Below are 22,372 nucleotides of genomic sequence, written 5' to 3'. Positions count from 1 at the left end.
ATAACCAGGCATGAATCTTGCCTTCCCCTGTTATGTCACAGTCCTCATCACATGGCAGTCCTAGGTAATTATTGTCCAGTATGGAATGAAACTAATACAATGGATAGAAATGAAATTATTTTGTAATTCTGTTCTCTTTCATAAGAGGCTTCATTCAATTTTGCTGACAATTTTAATTCAATACAAAATGCAAACTGTCTTACACAAATGTCTGAAAAAATATGCTGCCATTGGTTGGGATTCTCTTAACTTGTTCCTTCCACACTATTGACAACACAGAGAAAATCTGTATTTAGCCATACAACAGGAGATACAGGATGATGAACCACAGTTATTTCACACATTGCAGTTTGGTCTAGAAGACATCAGCATTATGAAAGTATTGATTAGAAAGGATCTTCTTTTTTTTCAGATGTTTATAAGATTTGACTTTAAAATATGATAACGATAAGACACTGAGTCAGATCTACTACGCAGCTAGGAAGGAGAATTTTTTTTGGTGTTCTAGACTTGAGATTGCTCCTGTTTTCCGGAACCAACTTGTTAACAGATAAATCATAAGTGACCACAACATGAAAAATAGAAAAAAAAAAAAAACCAGTAAGAAACTAATAGAAAATCTGTGGAATACTTATTTTCTATGAAAACTGGGTAAGATTTTTTCTGTTCTTTTCTCCAAGGAGTCATCAGGCTAGGTGATCCTTACTTTACTTGGGGCTTTCGTGTTACTGACCTGTATCCTGCCAGAATGTTCATGAGTGTTGACTTTCCAGCTCCTGAAGGACCCATAATTGCAACAAGTTCTCCACTGCTGAACTTCCCTGAAATTCCTTTTAAAAGGGTCTTATAACCTGAAAAGAAGAAAAGTTTACTGAATCCTTCACGATCATGTCTAGTGGGCAATACAAATTTATTTCCACTAAACAGTGATGACAATTAGACATTACCAGTTCCTTACTGAGAGGCTGATGTTAAGATCAGTACTTTGCAGTAACTACTGAAAGCCAAATTGAGAGTGGCAGACCTCTTGTACTACACAAATGGAAATCCATTCATAAGCACACACACTCTTGATTCACTGTATGAAAAATTTCAGAAATTTTTAAAGTTTTAAGCCTTACTGCCATTTTCTAAGTGCCTTTTCAGAGTACTTTATGAGGATTCTGGTGTCTCAGTTATCATTTAATACTCTTTAGTTCATGTAACTCCACAGACTTGGAGCAGATTGTTGTCCTCCAATCACTACAGCTTCAATGACAACATTCTGCTCTCTCATCAGAATAACTACTTGGATGGTAATAGCCAGTACATCAAAAGCAAAGCCCTATGATTTTGTCCCTTCCCTACTAAAAGAGGTACGACATGAAACACAGCATGAACAGGCATACAGGAAAAGACAATCCTTGAATTCCAGATTCAGACTTAGTTACATCCATTTTGTCTTGAATGATGCACATTTTAAGGCATACTACAGTCTAGCGTGTCAGCACTCTGGTGTGGGAAGTCAAGATTTCTAGTACGCCATTTCTCAGTACTGTGCAGAGGCATTTTACTGAAAGGGAATCTGTATGAATAAAGCTTACTATATTTATTGGCAAGCAAAACAAGAAGTTGACATTTAGCTAGCTGACATCTGAAAAACTGTGCAGTAATAATGAGATTGTTGCTTGCAAAACATCACTGGTTAATTGGATTTTCATTATGATATGTAATAATGACTCACAAATTCACCTTTTCCACTTATGATTTAGAGGAGATCTTTTTCCTTCAGTGATCTCTAGAGGAGGAATAGGATAATGACTGGGGGAGGAGGGTGGAGAGAGCCCTGACCAGCATTTAAGCTTTTCAGAACCATTTTCCCTTTTATTTATTTGCTTGCTTGCTTTACTTAAATGACTACTGCCTTTCATTGAAACTCTAACAATAAAAAATGTCAAGTAAGGTGTCAGAAAACAATCCCGCTCTATGTTGAAAATGTTTTTATAATAAAATAAAGACAAAAATGGAAGGGCAGAAGATCCTTTTACATACAATATTGGGATTCAGTAATCCATCTTGCCATATTAGTGCATACCCAGGCAGCATTTGTATTCAACAAGTAAACAACCCCAGTGCTGTGATCATTAGCCTAAGATGGAGCTGGAACACTGAAACGATGTAAAGAATCATCTCGTACACAAGCTCCTAAAAAATGAATGGTTGATTGACTTCTGATTTCTCTTTCTTCCTAACTCCACCACTTCTTGTTTTCCTCCTGTCCCCAGTTAGCACTCTCTTTAAATTTTCTTCTTTTTTTCTAGTCTCAATTCACACACTTCCAATACCAATGAGCAAACACGAATGCCATGAGAGAACGCGAATGCTATGTTGCCAGAAGACCTCCCAAGTATGCAGCGAATACTTTCAGCCTTCCTCATTGCAGGAGGAAAGCAGCAGCCAGAGAAAATCTCTCCAGCTGTACTTGAGCCTTCTTTTTTCACAGCAGATATTCTAGAAAATGTAATTGATCAAATGTATTGAAACAATGGTTTTCTTTCAATCAGGCCAGTAATTTTTCGGTCTAAAATCCTGTTCTGGACCTGAATGAAACAACTTTCTGGGAAGATAACACATGTATGAAAAGAACAGTATGAACAGGTATGAAACAGGTATGAAAACAGCAGTGTATTCATGGTAACTCTTTTGGGGGCAAGTCCCATGAACAAAAACGAACAGAATCTAACAAAAGGAACAGCTGCTTAGATGAAAGAAATCCACGGTACCCCAACAACCTTGCTCCACATACCAATCACAGAATCACCAAGGTATATCACCATCTTTTGGAAATCAGAATTTGAAAGAAAAACACAAGGAAGAGAGAAGATCTTTCAAACAAGACAGTATATACTAAATGGGATCTAGATATACCAAGTTTTCCATAACATTCCTTAAGTCCAATGAGAATCATCTACATCCCAAACCTATTAAATTTATAACGGATTCAAGCATTTGACATTAACAGTACTTACTTGTATTATGCACACACCCACCATATAACACAAATTATACACAGCTGGGAAACTCTTCCTCACAGTGGTCAAAAGCTTGCCAAGGTGGTAAGTTATTAACTTTCACCCAGATAGGATTTAATTCACTGGATCCCACATGTAGTGTAAAGCGTAAAGAACACACTGTGTTTTTCTCTATACCCTGTCCACCCAACAAAGCAGTTCAAAATAATGAAAAATCACATGCTAACTCTACTGCAAAAAAAAACCTCTACTGTATGGCTTTATTCTGACCCAGATTTTCAGTGTAAAACATTCTTGTAAGAGGCCTGTAACAGTCAGCTCATCACATGTGCCAAGATAAGACAGTAAATATTTCACAAACATAAAGAAAACCAAAAAGAATGTGTACAGTCATGAGTACTAAGGGAGGTACTATCCAAAACACACATCAGTCATCTGAAAATATCTATCAACATACGCACCATTACCTAAAATTGAAGTCTTTCTGTGAGAACGTATGACTAGGACTTTTAAGATTATACCCATTAAAGTCACTTTTCCAAACATCATTTCACAAATGATAATTAGTTTACCTGTAACGACATTATTTTTCTCTCCTCAACACTTGCACTCGTTTCTACCGTTCTATTGGAGATTTCTATGTTAAATGCCTTGCACACAATGTTTAAATCAGAGTGGGACACATCTCTACAACTCACGTGCAAAACCATATGGGAACATAATTCAGGAACAGAAAGAAAAATGTATTCATTTTTGATGAAGATCCCAATCACTGGCAATCTAAGTTGTTACAAACTCAAAGCTATCTCTTCTTTTGACTAGGAGCACATAAGAAGCCTTTCTGTGACAAAGGTTAATATAGCAAACCCACAAAAACATTTTACATTGTAGAAATAGCATGTCAACCAGTATAATCCTTTAGCAGGAATTAAAGACCATAAGTAACTACAGTCTTCTCTTTCAGAACATTGAGGCTAATCTGTAACCGAATCAGTTGACCTAAAACTTCTATACTGGGCCACATGTCTTGCACGAGAAACAGATTATGCATTTGGAGGAGATTGTGTTCTTAAAGTACTGGGACTACTTTATATCCCAATGTTGTATACTAGGAATTTCTGACCACCCTCAGTCCCAGTTTACCTTGTCCAGCTCCATTTCCTTAGGTCACCAGCTCATGAGTGCAACAAGTTTCAGTACCAGAGAGCAGTCTTCAATGAAAAGCTGTACCTCACAGAAAGCTCTCTATAATTAACACATATTATCAGCTGTTCTGTAATAGTACTATAGTCGCCGTCTCCTCTTGGCCTGGACTTACATCAAGACAGAGTTTAGTATCACGATCTTCATATATCTCTTTTACAATTATTTGGATTGTGAATGGAAAATAGTTTGGATCTTTTCAGTTTTCCAGTGTCCCCTCTCAGCGTTACTGTGACAAAACCCTTACAAATACGCTTAGGGTCTTAAGCCCATGAAAATCTAAATATCAGCCTTCGAGAACTCCTTAAAATACTAATTCCTCAACAGTAAATTAATAAACCATCACCAACTAAAACAATCACTTAGCAACTTTCTCAGTCCAACCCCCCAAATAAAGGACATGAAAAGTAAGAAATCAAAACTGAAACAGAAAATGTAAGTAATGCAAAATGTTTTGGTTTTAATTTCACCTCACATTAAATTCCTGGGTTCAACTGGTTCTGAAACACGAAATTCATTTATGCCTGTGTAAGGATTTCCCACAGAAAGCAAACTCCAAGCTCTGTGATTTTAGATATCACTCACAGTAAGAACCACACAACCGTTTGTAACAGACCCCTATTCAAGAGGTGGATTTCCCTCACTGTATGTATGAGGGCAGCACAAAGTCCATAGCAGCCCCTCCTTTAACTAACTGATCTAGCATGGCCTTTTTATTTGATAAAGATAATAGCAGAGCTTTTGATGCTTAACTCACCTAAGTGTTGCTTATTCATTATTCAATTCATCTTATTCAACAGAGAAGACATATGGGGATGGCTTTATCGGCTTTCCTGTGGATTCTACAAGGGTTTCTGAGTAGATTTAGTTTTCCAATCATTTTCCAAAAATTATGATTAATCTTGAAAAGAGGAAAGCCACCCCCTCTCCGTATTTTGGATAGGAGCACATGCTTAAGTATGTGTTTGAATCAGCACCAAAAAATTCTAACTAGAACCCTTACAGCGAATTTCCTCAGGTAAGTATTGCCTCTAGGTTTCTGATTAAAAAGTTTCATTCATCTGCATTTCATTGCCAGTAATACAGTTATCTGGTATTCGGAGAAATGTCACACACTCCTAGAAGTTTCTAGGCGTTTTGACCTAATTTTGCATCCATCAATAGGCACACTGAGCTCGCCTCAGATCCCAAGTGGGCCCAGCAGGCTTTCCCTGCTTGCTACAATTAGAGCTGGATTTGCCCTTCCAAATATGTCTGAACTGGTTCTCCTTCATTACAAGCTCTTCTGAAGGTAGGAAATAGCTGTTGATGCCCTAGCAACTACTGCAGGTCTGAAATTGCTCAAAGTTTTCAATGAAGATTCACTGTAGCAAATAAGTAACATTGGAAATTACAACTCAAATAGCTCAAATTTTGCAAAATGAAAAACTACTGAAAACAATGCTACAAAATAAGAAGAACCGGGCACTTAAAACTGGGACTCAAGGCCAGAGTCATCATAGCACGCTCAGTGCACACAGTGGAAATAAGCTTGTTTTGTCAGAATATTTTATACAAGGACAACATTTCTATGTCTTGTTGTGCAATTGTTTCAGATAAGATGTGATTTTCTACTGCTCAGAAACATCCAGCTGGAAATACAGAAGACACTTCTGGCAAGTACCATACTACTACCCAGTGATGTCGCACAGGAGTCAGTACTGGGACCAATGCTCTCCAATATCTTCATCAATGACATCAACAGTGGGATCAAGTGCACCCTCAGCAAGTCTGCAGATGACAAGAAGCTGTGGGGTGAGGTCAACATGTCCGGGAAGTCAACATGAATGGGATGCCATTCAGAGAGACCTAGACAGGCTTGAGCAGTAGGCCCAGGAGAACCTCATGAGGTTCAACACATCTAAGTGCAAGGTCTTGCACCTGGGTCATGGCAACCCCCACTATTAATACAAGCTGAGGGATGAAATAATAGAGCACAGCCCTGCTGAAAAGGACTTGGAGATACTGGTGGATGGGAAGCTGGACATGAGCCAGCAATTTGTCCTTGCAGCCCAGAAGGCCAACAGTATCCTGGGCTGCATCCAAAGAAGCATAGTCAGCATGGTGAGGGAGGTAATCCTGCCCCTCTGCTCTGCACTGGTGAGATCTCACCTGGAGTACTGTGTCCAGATGGGGAGTCCTCAGTACAGGAGAGACATGCAGCTATTGGAGCACATTCAGACGGCCACAAAAATGATCCAAGGGATGGAACATCTCCCCTACAAGGAGAGGCTGAAAGAGCTGTGGCTGTTCAGCCTGGCTCCAGGGAGACCTGAGAGCGGCCTTTCAGTATCTAAAGTGGAGCTATAAGCAGGAAGGGGACAGACTTCTTAGCAGGGCCGGTTGTGACAGAACAAGGAGATATGGTTTCAAATTAAATGAGGGGAGATTTAGATTGGACAGAAAGAAGACATTTTTTACAATCAGGGTGGTGAGACACTGGCACGGGTTGCCCAGAGAGGTGGTCAATGCTTCATCCCTGGAGACACTCATGGTCAGGCTGGACAGGGCTCTGAGCAACCTGACGTAGCTGTAGGTGAACCTGCTCCTTGCAGGGCAGCGGGACTAATGACTTTTAAGGTAACTTTCCAACTCAAACAATTCTATGATTCTATGATTAAAGAAACTCCACTACATTTTCCTATTCTAAAATTTGTAGGTTTAATTCTCATCTTGTTGCCTCAATTTAAATAATAATACATAAATTAAAAAACAAAAACAAAAACTATGCTGAAGCCCAGAGGAGAGAAAGCCAAATCCAGACTCCACATCCACATCTTTCCCTTTGACACAACAGAAGGCAATACTCCTATTAGGAAAAATGCTCCTAGCAAAACTATGACTTTGCTGCTGTCTCTGAGACCTATTATACCAACACAAAACAGCTAAAGACCACTCACTCCCTGGATTACCTATCATAGAACAACAGAAGCAACAGGCAAAATAGGTCACATATCATCTTAAAGGGCAAGTTAGTGACATGCATGGAAGAAGAAGCTTGCAGAAGTCCATCTGGAAGATCTGAAAAATATCCTCATGATACCTTGCAAACATTTCATTCGCAGACTCTTTAGATTCATAGCAAAAAACTGAACATCTCTGCAATGCAAGCACAAACTCTACAGTGAAGCAAGTTGAGATGCGCACACACACACACAGCCTTACATCAGATTTACATTAGAGACATTTGTAGATATAGTGCAGTATCAGCAACAAGACATAATGCTTTATCATTTTTACACTAGCAAAAAAATCTCTTCCATGCACCTAGATGCAAATATTCCAACAAAAACTCATGTCCAATCCTTCACAAACTATTAGTCATGTTCTTTACCTCAGCCCTTGTTCTCACACCAGACCCAGGTTCTGGCTAGGGGCTAATTGGGCATACAGACTCAGAAGCAGCATACAGCAACAGAAGATGATACTGTAATAGAAGGAGGGTGTTGTCTTTCTGTTCATTCCACAGGATATTTTGCTATCTTCCCTGATCTGGCTTTCAAGTGTGACTACACAATCAGTGAAAATAGCAAGCCAGACCACCTCAAAACCTGGAAATCAAAACCAAGGAGGGTGTTTTTAGCTGCAGAGGTCTTCACAAGAAGGCACCGTCAGCAAGCAGGTCAGGGAGGTGAGACAGTCCTTGCAGCAGCTGGGCACACTGCAGGCAGTTTGTGTCACCATCCAATCCATATCTTGAGACTTCATTTTGAAACAAAAACTTAACTTATAGTCAAATAAAACTAATCCCCATGCACAATTCATGCTAGGCCATTCAAATAATTTCATTCCAAATTGAGCTGCTTGTTTGCTTTGTTGAAATACAGGACAATTAGATGACTTCTCAGTGATAAGATTAAGACACGTGGGGCTTTTCACATAAACCAAAGTTAGTTTAAAGCCAAGGTGTTTTCATGAACTGACATACTCTCAAAGAGATGTTTTCCGTATATTTCTAGTTCTGACTTCTAACCAGCCAGGGCATCACATTCCCTGCTCACAATACAGATACAGAATGCTTTCTTCTCAGTGGTAAGGAAAGGGTTTGTTAATGTTTATGTTTCTCAGATGAGAACTACTATCTGTGTCAATTGATATTATTTTAGTAGTTTGAACTTGAAAAACCTTTCAATGGGGATTATTTTAATAGGTATTTCTTTCCCAAGCTCCCCACTGAGCTCAAATGGGCTTAAGTCACAGTCAATTACAGGCACCAATATGTGGAAAGAAAACTACGTATCTTTTAACTTCCAGAAAACACAAGGGACGGAAAGAGCTTTGCTGAGAAACAGAGCAAAAAATACAGTGCTGCAATAATTTGAACTTTCCTAAATATATACTGGCCCGAACTGTACCTCTATAAATCCTAAGTGGAAAAGTCACACTACACATAATAAATGTTTATTTTATATGTCTATCGAATGAAACTTAGCCATACATTCACAGGTCAGTGGTTCGTGACCTTAAGCATCATTTTTGGATTACAAGTGAATAAACCTTTTTATGAATCATTTTTGTACTTTGGCTTATGAATCTATACATCCATATATTAACATTCCATTCACACATACCTCAGGGACAGAGAACAATAGGATTTGCTACTGTCTACACTTTGAGACCTGCTTTATGACAATTAGTGGAATTTACAATTGTAATTCATCCTATCCCGTCTCAGAGAAACAACCTTCATTATGTAAATATCTGTAAAACAGCATGCCAAGCACCAAACCGTCAGGACAGAGAGGGCAGAGAAGCTAAGTAAATGCTTGGAGCAATCAGATCAAACACTTTTGTCTCAAAGTCCTTTCTGACTCAAAAATGAGGAAATCTGTTCCATTCTGCATAAAAATATTATGTCCTTCATACTTCACCAAGAAAGAAAGAAAAAACCCCACTACGTAGTAAATCTTTTTGCTGTGGACTAAACTGCATTTCTTAATGTAGCTGACAACCAGGCTTTCTTGAACATATTACTCTTGATTCACAGCTCATTTCCTACTTAATGATTACATGACTGATTTCTCACAACTCAAATACAGAGCTCAGCCCATGCTTATCACAGAACCACAGAATATCCGGAGTTGGAAAGGACACGTAGAGTTCCTTTTACCTTATGTTGTCTGTCTAAAAATTTGACATGTAAGCTAAATTATTTGTCTAGAATCCATTTATTACCAATGAAGAGAGACAGTCACCCTCAGCAGGTAATTAATTCTACTTATTTTGCTTTCCCGTACTGGGAAGGGATTGTAAGAAGGCATCTTTCACTGAACTCCAGTGAGAGCTCAGAACACTGAGCTGTTATACTGGACACCTCATATCTAGATGCTGTGACAAATCTCATCCTTCATCAACACAATAATGGTTGATTTCAGTATCAGTCACAAACAAAACAGGTATCAAGACTTTTTCAATATTTCTTAAGTGTCAGTTTGAATGTGAGCCCTCATATGCTTGCCCTATTGCAGTCATTAAGCACACAGATCACATATTCAAAATCTTTTAGTAGGACTGGCACTCCATGTGTTCAAGATGCTTCCCACAAACATCAAGAAGAGCCTTCTGCCCATCTTCAGGATATAGAAATGTAACAGGACTGGTGTTTTCACTTCATCAGTACTTAGCATTCATTTTTCACTTTTTTAACTGGACAGTTCAGACCTACATGAGTTTCTGTGTCAAGTGATACAGCACCTCCAGAACACATCACTGTATTGGTAGCACTTGGTTCACACTTAACTAGAGCATCTCAAAGGCCAAATAAATAAATAAATAAATAAAAATTCATTTCAGCTTTGGAAGGTCAAATATTACACAAAAACTACAAGTTAGAGAATGAACTTTTAAAGCAGCTTCTGAATTCTGTTTGTGTGGTGCCTATGTTTTGACTTCTGTCAGCACATTTCCCTTGCACTAAATGTATCTGCTAACTTATTTCCGTGGAAAGTTAGTAAAGAATACAGTAGATTGCAGTCTCTGAGATTATGAGTCCCAGAACCAAGATTTGTAACGTGGAATTCCTACCTACTCTAGCCAATGTTCTATAATGAGAGGGAATATGTTGATGAGAAAATGGGAATCTAGATAAGAAACTGAGTTCTAGCAGAAGGAGAATCTTAAACCAAACCGTAGACTTTAAACAATCAGAAAGGACTCTTTAATTTCATTGCTCTTTCAGATCCCAGGACGAGACACAGAGCTTATGCAAGACATTGCATCTGACAGTTCACACGGTCAAATTAAAAAAAAAAAACAAAGCCCTGACTAAAGATTTCTCCCTTCTGAAATTTCAGAATAAGGGTTGTATGCACCATACTCTTTAACTACTATGCAGGCTGTTCGCTGCATTGTTTTAGTATCTGAAAATTGTTTTTCTTTAAAGTAACTGATTAGATATGACAGCCTGTTAGGCTGCAAGCTTTGCAACCCCATAACTTTGAGTATGAAGGTTTAATAGACTGTACAACCTCACTCACCTTCTCTGGCTCTATCACACTTTCTGTCCAGGCAATATTTCTCTAGGAACACAAGGAGTTTTCTGCACACAGAACCCATACCACCAATTAACATGAGACTAAAACACTTGCAGGTGAACACAGAATTTACAGACCTCCTTGAAACATCACGCTCTTCCAGGAGTGCAGAGAAACAGAATGGGAAGCAGTTGCATCATGGGAACACTTCTCTGCTCCTACAACTATCAATTACACCTCCCCATCATGCAGAAATATTTTTGTGCCAGCACTCATTAAGTCTACACTCTCTACAGTTACGACCAGGAAGAGCTGAAGTATTTAAGTATCTTATCAGTACAGCCTGAGGTAGTAACAGGCCAAGGTAACTGTTGGATACGTTACTTGTTAAAGAAATACCTCACATGCAGTGACATTAATCCCCCTGGAACAGTTGCTGTGAGCCATTGGTTGTATTCACCAAACATCAATTCATCCGCTTCTACGATGAGCAGAGTAAGACAAACAAGACCTTCCTTATCTCTCTTCCAACACAGTAATTCCAAGGGTGTCATAATGTTGTTTTGGTCCACTCAGAAAGACCAAGAGAGTCCAGAACGAGCAGGGGTTTAGTGAGGAATACAGTGGGCAGTCAGTCTCCACAGATACCCAGAATATTCAGAGAAGCTCCCTTCATCCTGTTCTACACAGAGATGAGATACAGCTTGCAAGTGAAGATGATTTCAATGATGTACTGTTATTCATTTTACCCAGATACATCCATGGCAAGATTTGGGTCTTGTCTGTTTCTCCGGTGAATGTTTTTTCTTGAGAGACTTAAAACTGATTGTCTTTCATATGTGTACACGTGAAGCCATATGACTGCAACTGAGGATAGGGAATAATTAAATGGGTCAATGAACGAAAGTAACCTTCAACCACGAATGCAAATGAATCTGCACTTGCAATGAGACCTGATGGCTTCAGAAGCAGTATTTACATGCTGAAGCATCTGGAGATCTAGGACATAGCCTATGCTCTGCCTGTATGAAAAACTGCTACCCTAATTTATCTTCAACCCTTAGGAAACATGAAAGAGGAAAAAAAAACATCTATGAATGACGCACAGCTCTGTCCTTCTGCAACTACTGGAAATGTATTTTCAAAGCAATATCCATAGCCCAACCCTTGTTCGATAATTGCTTTTAGCTGCCTTTTTTTTATTATTATTATTAATTGCCTTTGTTTCTGTTACTTAAATGCACAAGAAAGGTCTTCCCTGACAAAAGAAGAGCCAACACAATTTGAAATGAAAGGCTGACACATTCTCTCAAATGACAAACCGAAGTCACGAGCCTGATGCATACCTTTGGAGATGAAAGCTGTTTACGTATGCCAGTCAGGCAAACAGCAATTTCCTCATAATTGCAGTACCTTTATACCTCAAGTACAAATAGTATTATTCATAGGCTTACAAACAGATAAAACCAAAACTCTCTCCAACATCCCTTCCCTTAAAAAGAAATCTTCAAGCGGGAGATATTCCAAAATAGTCCAGCAGCTGTTAAAACTGCCCCATCTGCCTTCATTTTAAAGTGCAGATGTTGCTGAATCACCCTGTAAGGGGACACAGAAACCCTTCTGCCCTCACAGAAGGCTACACCGGGACTTCTAACGTTTACGTTCAGAGTAGCCATGTTCTTTGCTTCTGCTCTCTCCCTTTTTCCCAACCTCTTCCCACTCGCATGCACAAAGCAAGAAAGCAAAGAGGGAAAAAAGGGAAAAGAAAAACTTTGGGGCTCTCCTCCTACTTACCTTTGCATGAGGGCTAGAGAGAAAAGCCTTGGAGCTTTTTAGAGCTACAACAGAAACAGCAGAAGTTACATAGCACTCTTTCCTTCAGGCTAAGCCTGATGCTAATATCTAGTTTGAAGAACTTTGATGTGTAAGGAAAAGCTTTTCGTGATACTTCATCACAAATAGCTTTATCAGAAATTCTAGGTTAAGATTGTAGATGATAAAATATCTACTATGAACTACATAGGGGAAAAAGTAGAACTTTTTCCTAGATTACTAGAAGCAACTGTGGTTTTTAAAAACACAGAGTTCCCAGATGACTTATGCTCACAAGATAACATTTTGTCCTTAGTCATTACAGCCACTGGGAGACACATTTCCTGGATTCTGAAAAACGTTTTCAGTTCTGGTTACCGCAATTTAAAAGATGTCACAGTGCTTGACCTTTTAGAAGAAACTGTAGTTCACAAGTCAGCTTCAATAATTCAAAATATTACATTTAACTCCAGATAAAAAACAGTGTTTCACAGCAGTCTTATCTAACCAGGGCGGTCATGACAGCTCATTACAGGAACTTTATCCAATGAAGTGCCAACCACCAAGCACCTTGACCATCCAAACTTCTGAACAACCCCTGACATTCTTCTCCTGACTATTCCTCCTTCTCTTAGCCATGTAAAAATGTTCTGTACCGCAAATTGCAAGAATTCCATCTCTTCCCATTCCCACTGCTACCATTTCCATTCGCTGTTCCACAAGGACACTAAAGAATGTTTGTAGCCAAGAATACCCTTTGAAACACAGTTAGGGGTAAATATCAGAGGTGTTTTAAAAGAAAACTTTAAACTTGCGTATTAAGACTTTCATTATAATACACACATACACTCAGGAGCTGAGACACAGATCGTAACATCAAGAGTTGGCCTCAAACTGGAGAAGCTCAGTGAACAAGAACAGGAGTCACGTTGAGAAGAACCGCTGAGGCTGAAGAAGCTGATGTGGCAGCGGGATATCCTTATGGCCAGCCATATGGCAGGTTGGAGCAATTATTTTGGGTGACCCCGGTTTTTAGAAACAGCCATGCTGATTCTGCCCATTTCTCCTCAACATTTTCATGAACTAGAAACATGGGATAATATATTTACTTAATTCTAGCACTAACCAAATGACAGATTTAAACTATGATCCTTACTGTTGAAATAAAGGGAAACCTGAAGTGTGTGCAGAAATAAACTCTGGATCAGCTCCAATTCTTGCATTTTACTTAAAAGAATTGTGTTTTTCTCTCTCGTCTTGAATATTTACCCTAATGAGGTTGCCCAAATTAAAATACTTTTCGTTGTCAGCAAACTAAATATAAAATCCTCTAAACACCACTGAACTAATTATCGTCTTCTGTAGCATGTCAGAGCTGAATGTGTTACAAAGAGAATCCAACTGCACATGGCATCATTGCTTCTGGAATGAAAATGAATTGGAATAAGCGGCTTTTAGGAGGCTGATTTCTGCTTTTTCTGCAATTTGGAACAGGAGAAGTTGGCAGCCTTGTGGGGACAGGCATCCATTGAGCTACCATAAACTCCTAAACTTCCATCTGTTTTAAAAAGCTCCAGTTGACCTACATTTTATGTTATGGATTAGTTGAAGCTGATAGAGTAACACAGACAAAGCCTGACTCTTCCTGCTAACCATATAACCTTAGCAATTAAATATTTTATCAGTCGTATGTTCCATATAAAGATGGGAGTTTGAAAGAGGAAAACTTCTAGTGTTTCAAACACACCAAACCAGAAATAATCACTTGACAGATGCACTTAAGACTGCAATGTAAATATCAAATTGATTAACTTTTCCTTTGCCTACTAAGACCTAATTCAAATGTACACACTAAAATTATTTGAAGTTAAAAAAAAAAAAAAGGCTAATTAACTCACAATTTCAGGATACATTAAAATGAAGCACAAGAACCATTTGGCATTTTGGAAAGTCTGTGTTTTTCTAAGCTATCTACAAAATGATTGGTAATGTAAGCTAGAATGCAAAAATTTGTCTCAAAAAAGCATGATTTCTGCCTCAAGTTTCCATGTTGTTCTTGTTCTGATGTAGAAAGAAAACTCAACCTTGAGTGGGTTGCTGTCTGTCTTTTTTTACCAACCAGTAACATGTAATTCTACAGGCCAGCAGGACACATTGAGATGAGGTGAATCAAGTCTAAGCCCGAGTCAGATCAAGAACTCAAAGTTGAATCTCTTCCATTTTCAAGTGCTCTGATCATCAGATAGATTGGATTTTCTCTCTTCCTCTTAACCAGAAAATCAGAAAAATATAATGAATACAATGAAAAAGCAATATGTTTCTACTCTGATGCACTACCATTTACAAAACAAAGAGGGTACTGAAAAATTCCTGATGGATTATCACTATAGGCTCACCAGGAGACCCTCTCTGTTAATAGTTGTTTTATTTAAACTTATCTCCACATTGGCTCACTTTCCTGTAACACCTGTAACTAATTTTGATGCATTTTGTCCTTCTCTACAATGAGGTTATTCAACTGTTTAATTAAAAGTTAAGAGGGATGCTACAGACACACTTAGGCTGAGTGTTAGATCATCCAACTGGTCTATCAAGACAGGGAAAATTTCATAGTGAATGCAGTTGTTTCATCCACAGATTGAAAGTCCATCAAAAGAAATCAGCTATGTTAATGTCCTGAAGACTTATATGCATCACTAGTTAGTAAGTGCTGGTCTTCTCACATCCTTCTAATTAGATGTTCCTGCAAACCACATTCCAAAACATACCTGTTTTCCAAAGTCAAGGCATGCTTCCATTTTTTTTTGTTCCCACCAAATAAACTAACTAACATTTCAGAAAAATGCCAGTTAGATGCATTATCAGAAAATGAAAATCAACTTGTTTCTTCATTCTCTTACTGCATGATTTTATATGACTATCTGTCCATGCTTAATATGCTTCTGTCAGTCACTTATCCTTGCTATCAACATCTGCATGCCAATTGGAAGTAGTGAATTAACTCCTTATTTTGTTTTGCTTGCATGTACAGCTTTGCTTCGCTTTTTAAACTGTCCTTATTTTGGCCCACAAGTTTTCAGTTTTTCCTTTTCTGTTCTCATCCCCATGCCTCTGCGGGATAATGAGAGAGAAGCTGCAAAGGGCTGAACTGCTGAATGGGGTCAACCCATCACAGCTGTTCTTCCTAGCAAGTGTGGAGAAACAGTCGCTTTTAGGTTCATTTGGGATGAAATGAACAGTAACCTACTCTCCACTGATTGTCAGTGACATCTCTGTGGTCTATAACAAGCCAAGGTTGTTATCTAACTTGGACACAAACTCATATATGGTAGAAACCTATACTTACACAGATGAATCTGATTGTTATATGCCTGCCACTACTGTGACGTGCCTAAGGGAAAATGTGGTCCAATGTCTCTCAGATATAACTGTAATTTCTGTTTTTAAAATACCAATATACCTGAGTATAATTCCAAATCTCACTGCAAGATGAGCAGCTTCATTAAGCACAGTGATAGAACAAGCTGCAGTTTACTTGGCTACAGACATTCCCTCTTACAGGTAATACACTCAGCACCAAAATGGAGATGTACAGATTCAAATTCTTCTGGGTAATATTTTCTAGATATATAGAAAGAACAAGAGAAATTAATGACAGTTGTAGCCTGTGTGCCAATGGAAAAAGTAAGTACATTTCTAATATTGCTGGTCTTCGTTTTAGTGCTGGATAAATGCTTTTGATTGCTACATGCAAGTGGTGAATGCACTCTGTCTTTCTGACAACAGGTGAGATTCCATGATGCTGACAAGTGTTTTAACAATCTGTGTAATGGCACAAGGTTAGTATAGTGTTCTGCTATCAGATCACAACGTTTTGAAAATGTTGCTACCTCCTTAAATTTCTGTATGTATGTGTTAAGACTGAGTCATCACTCCACTTCCAGTAAAGACCTGAATAAAACAAAGCAATGTACTTTTAAGGTCTGCTACCTGCCCCTAACAGATGAGTTTCCACTCATACATCTGTAATAATTCCAAGAGTTCTTCTGTATTTCACAGTTCTTGCAGTTATTACAGTAGCCCATACACACTCCATGTTCATAGTGAGCTGACATCAAATACTAAGATCCTGTAGGAGGGATGGAGTATGTTTTACTCTGTTCTTCTCTTCCACATTCTCTATTTGTTTGCTGGCAATAAGTTGTCCCAATTCAATGAAAAAATTCGCTACAGTATGTTTTCCTACAGGGATCCAAAGCACTTCCTTAAGACCCTTACTGGTCAAGAAAGTGAAGCTCACAAAAGGGTTAATTTCCCACAGGGTGGTAAAAGTGAAATTTAATCAAACCTACAGTTTGGCATTGCCTACAAAAATCCCACCATCTGTTATATTCGAAGAATGCTTGGGGAAACTGCACAAGATACGCTCCTTCTAGAAGGATGTTTGCTGATCCATGAAATCAGAGTCATTTCAGAAGTGAACCAAAACCAGAATCACAGGCGTGAGTTCCAATACATATAAACCCCAAGAATGCGACTCATAAATCATGTAAGCAAGAGCCTCAGCTGGAGTTTCTCTCTATATGGAACTATTTGGCACTTGGCCATTTTCTGCAGCAAGGTACGACAACTACTGGATGATAGAATACTTGCTCAGGCACAGGATCTTTTCTGGGAACTGGTAAGAATTCTCTGCTCCCTTCCATTCCGTCTCCATACACCTTACCTATATTATAGCTCCAGGTTCCTGCCAAACGCTATCTATGCCTGTCATAAAGTAGCATGTATTATTAAAAACCAGCTGACTATATTCTCTGATCCACTGAACATTAATGGAGCTGCTCTGTCTCTGGACCAGAAACTTACGAACAGGAAAGACAAAGGTCCCCTGCAGGGATTGTTCAAGAGTCAGTGATTCAGGGAGGAAGAAGTTTCTTTAAAGGCAATGCATAAGGAGAAGATGCAATTGCCTTTGGGGAGGTTTACATCTGTCACTTTTTCCATCTTGCAAATCCGCAGCAAAAATGGTGTAGGTGGACGGCTGAAGATTGTTCTTCTCAAAGGCTTCCTCCTGAAATGGGTGCCTACGCTCTAATACTGACTAAGCCACAGGGCTTTGCTTCTGATCTAATTAGATAATGATACTGCAATACAAAAGGAGAGGTTAATCTTGACTCCATCTTCAATCTTCTTTCCTTGTATACAACTGTAAACACCCTGGAAGCGTTTGGAATCACCTCTCCCTATGTGTTTTAATATCAGCACGTGCACAGAACAGCTACATATATGCATTATTAGGGGACCTGGAAAAGAGGAGAAAGGAAAGCCAATCTTAAATGTATTGAGCATTCCACACAAATCCAGAGGTATATTAGTGCCAGTGTGTATAGAAAAAAAGATAAGAATAGCAACAGAATCTGACCACAACCAGACAATATTCTCATTAGCCCTTTCCCTTCCCTACATCAGAAGCGCTCAAAGAAGGCCAACGTAGACACAAGGGAACACAGACACCCATCATGTGCATAGAGCTATTTCTGGAAAGTGCCCTCCACTTGCAGACCTCAGCTGCTCACTCTGGCACTATCAACTCTGGATTTTGCCTTAGGGTAGTCAAGGGATATTTCTGGCCCCTAAGAAAACCAGCCACTGGAACATCCCGACTAGGTTCCTGTTCTCTGCACTATTCCATCTGTGCCTTTTGCAACTAAATAGTCACATTCCCATTAGTTTGCATAAAACCCTATGCTTTCCTTCTGTACTTCAAAACATAGCCTCCTTCCCATTTTCTGTCACCAGCAAATCACTATCCAAACAAACAGAAGTACACATTTATCTAACACATGAGCGTAGTCTCCCTTACATCTAGGAGGAAAGTGAGTTGAACTAATGCTCAGTTTAATAAAAAGGGAAATGCAGATAATGACATTAGCAGCTGTAAAAAGACAGGACAAGTGGTCCAAACATGCATGAATTGAATCATCACTGATACACATGAGGGCTTCAAACCATTCTTCCTTATAACTTCTAAAGAAAACAAGAAGAAATTAAGTAAAAGCAATCTGATTACAACAGAAATTACTGAGAACAGAAAATTACTCAACTTATGTAATGCAATAAGCTCCTACTGAAAAGCATCAGCAAAATGCTGTCTTTTTGAACCATTCTTTACACTAGTTGCATTCAGCCACCATTTTACAGTCATTTTTCCTGCTATTTTACCTTATTATGCTCGTAATCCAGTAACAGCAGACTTGAATCTTTATTAAGTAACTGAAATTATTTTGCTTTTCATCAAAAAAATCAGGTTGTTACTGCATTTCCATAATTATATCATCTTGTCACTACAAAGGAAGAAGAATACACACCTCAGTAAAAGATTTTACCTTCTAAATATTTGCTGTAGTGACATACACCCAGATCTTGTATGTAAATATTTATACCTGAGTGAGTGGGCTTATGTGCGTATATATATATATATACATATATATATATATATATGCACACATACACAGAGGCAATATGTATACATATACACACATTTACACTTATATGCATGAATATATTAGATCTACCAATATATCTATGTTATATCAAACATATTAAGAGATAACACATAGAAATAAAGAGAGAACACATACAGTATGCTCATAGATGGCCAAAATAAAAATTCAGAAATCTGGGGAAATAAGCAGTACATGACTCTGCCCTCTGAAAGAGGGACATTCTGATGTTCTGAGACACACCTGTATTGGATGATGATGTCTGCTGGCACATTTCCACCACTATACAAACATGCCTTGCTCTGCCTCGTTTGTAATGCTGGTTATCTGGACAAGAGTTGGACTACAAGTCAGGACAAGTTTTCTCAGGTTAAAACTGGGGATGATCGGAGTGCACAGCAAAGAGATAGGCTTTGCTTTGTTATGCTGGCACTCCAAAGTCCAGCTTGCTTGACATTCATCACTGGCATTTAATATGAACTGGATTAGCTTCTGCCTTTTTTAGAACGCAATTTTAGCATTGAACCATATTAATAAGTGAAAGTCCCTTTTAAGTAGTAGGTCATACGCTTCCTTCAGCAAGCTTTATTAATTTCAGTTAATTTATATCAGGGATGAATTTGGTCCAAAACGTTTCACTGTAAGACAACACTCCTGGCACACTATCCCTAACTATTCTTTGGGTAAGCTCTATCCAATATGCTACTGCTGTGATTTCAAGATTCATTTGGCCATATAGTTTTCAAGTCGTATGTTATGAGTGTCTAAGCCAACGCCTAGGTTTGCTTCAAAGTTAGGTTTATTTATTGCAGGATGTATGTGACTTTTTGTTCCTAGCTTGGCTTGAAGAGGTTTATTTTTCCTGCTTAACTCCTGTCACTGAGAATCAAACAGCGTTAAAACACCACAGTTATGCTTTATATGAGGAAGCTTACTTTATTTTTGTTTTTATACTTTGCATGCAGGGTATTTAGAGTATGTGGGATTCAGGAGGTTGAGATAATGAAGAGTAAACTTGATGAGTGGTGTGATGCATATTACAGAGTTTCATCTTACTTGTAGTGTTCCTAGGTGTCTTACTATTATTGGAGAAGATACAATCGTTGTCACTGAACTCCCAGTTTTACAGTAATCCCAGAGTCTATGGATTTGTGTCTACTTCAGGCTTATTTTTCCTGGGGGTTTACATTATCAAATTCCAGACAAGAAATCAAATAGTCAGCCTTATTCATGAACGTCTGTCAAGGTCCTCTGACTATTCTTAGTAAAGCAACTTGCATACACAGCCATAACTCAGCCTTAAAGACAGCAGAAACTGATTTATTATAATAAAAAAAATGGCAGCACCTCTATCCCCTGTTTGCAGTTACTCACAATTTTCCTGATACTTTCACATGTGAGGGTAAAAACACACAGGTGTGAGTTACAATTCAATGATGATTTAAATCACAAATTAATTTTCCATGGACTTAAAACAAGCTACTGGCCAGGCACAATATGTCATTTATTTTTAAAATAAAAGGCTGCGCAAAGTCAAATTAGCCAAGCAGATCTAAAAATTGTCACATTGAACACAAAATCCAAGGCTCAGACAACTAACAGGCATACCAGCCATACCAATAGCCAACAGAATCAACAACTTCTAAGACACTTGAAGGAAAAGGACTGAGGCACTGGCCTGACACGATACACCAATGGGGAGACTCTCCCTGGAGGGGAATAGGACTTGCCCTGCCATGCAGAAGGAAGAGAACTATGGATTAGTGAGAAATGACCTATGGGATGGTTATGGGAAAATTACAAAGGAGAGTAAGCAGAATTTATCACAGAATGTTTGAGAGGAATCAATCATCAAAGTCAGGGAAGGGAAGGGATCAAGGACAGAGACAGTATAGACCAAGAAAATGGAAGGAAGAAGGGATTTATGAGGCCAGGTCCATATGAATATGCAGCTGCTCATCATGCTTGTCTGACTGAGCTCTGCACCTAACCACTGCAGTCTAACCTATACCGTTATGAAAACCCATTCCCAATTACTTCCGGCGTGGATGCACTCTCTGTTGTGAGCCTGCATGTCTGAACCCTACCGAAAACCAAGAAGTGCTCATTGGTGAGTAGAAGAGGTTTGTATGCCAACCACTGGAACAAGAACTTGCAAAATTGAGGGCTTGCAGGTCCAAATAATAACAACTAGAGGAGTATGGACCAGCTGTTGCACTAACAGCGTCTAAAACCAGTAACCAGTGGGGAGACCTGCTTTGTGTGTATGTAAGCCACAAGCAGACTTCAATCCTGATCAGCCAGTGGGGATGAAATGCAGCAAGCCATCTATGTTTTGTATGTTCACATGTGCCATCTGCATCTATGTGGGTAGAGCAGAGGCATTTCTGTGTTTGTGCAGGTCAATACAATTGGCTGTGTGCAACACATACATGGACATGCTTGTGCGCCCAATGGAATACATGTCCTGCCTCTTTACTATGTGGATCTGTAAATACAGGACCAAGGCTGCCATGTAGCCATTGGGCTGGGGCAGGAAGAATAAATCCCCTTCATTCCCAAAGCCCCACCAGACTTGGCTATGGCTGACAGCCTTGTTTTACAATCATCAAAATGAGAAATTCTTGCAAATTTCTTATAAATAACTTGCATTTCTGATTGAAAAAAAAAAAAAAAAATCAATCTGACCCAACTGGTCTTCAGCAAGGTCATAGAATCATATCATAGAATTATAGAATGGCTTAGGTTGGAGGCTAGCTTAAAGAACATCCAGTTCCAATCCCTCTGCCAACCACTATCAGGCTGCACAGCGCCCCATCCAATCTGGCCTTGAATGCCTTCAGAAATGGGCTGTCCACAACCTCTCCGCCTGATTTGTTCCAGTGCTTCACCATCCTCTGAGTAAAAAATTTCTTCCTAACATCTAACTTAAATCTGTTCTCTTTCAGTTTAAAGCCATCTTCCCTTTACCTGTCTCTATAAGACCAGGTAAAGAGTTTGTCCCTCTCCTTGTAAGCTACCATCAAGTACTGGAAGGCCACAGTAAGGTCTCCCTGGAGCCTTCTCTTCTACAAGATGAAGCAGCCCAGCTCCTTGAACTTTTCTTCACAGGGGAGGTGCTCCAGCCCTCTAACGATTTTTGTGGTTTGCCTCTGAACCTGCTCCAACAGTTCTGCGTCCTTCTCGTACTGAGGACCCCAGGCGTGGGCACAGTACTACTGATGGGGCCTTACAAGGGCAGAGTAGAAGGGGACAATCACCTCCCTCTCCCTGTTGGCCACTCCTCTTTTGATGCAGCCCAGGATACAGTTGGCCTTCTGGGATGTAAGCG

The 22,372-nt window shown here is 39.1% G+C and overlaps 1 protein-coding gene across 5 annotated transcripts in view; it reads right to left on the bottom strand.

Annotated features, from left to right (window-relative positions):
• The window catches only part of ABCG1 (ATP binding cassette subfamily G member 1), a 59,921-nt gene that overhangs the window by 23,367 nt on the left and 14,182 nt on the right, over positions 1-22,372 (bottom strand). For all 5 annotated transcript variants that reach the window (XM_025145525.3, XM_416742.8, XM_040652459.2 and 2 more), the window contains one exon: positions 734-851. In XM_025145525.3, the coding sequence (XP_025001293.2) occupies positions 734-851 (118 nt within the window). The remainder of the gene's footprint in view (positions 1-733; positions 852-22,372) is intronic.

This window comes from Gallus gallus, chromosome 1 (genome assembly GCF_016699485.2).
Source record: "Gallus gallus isolate bGalGal1 chromosome 1, bGalGal1.mat.broiler.GRCg7b, whole genome shotgun sequence".
Lineage (NCBI taxonomy): Eukaryota > Metazoa > Chordata > Aves > Galliformes > Phasianidae > Gallus > Gallus gallus.
The sequence above is the reverse complement of the archived record's forward strand: the minus strand, read 5'-3'. Positions and strand labels throughout refer to the sequence as shown.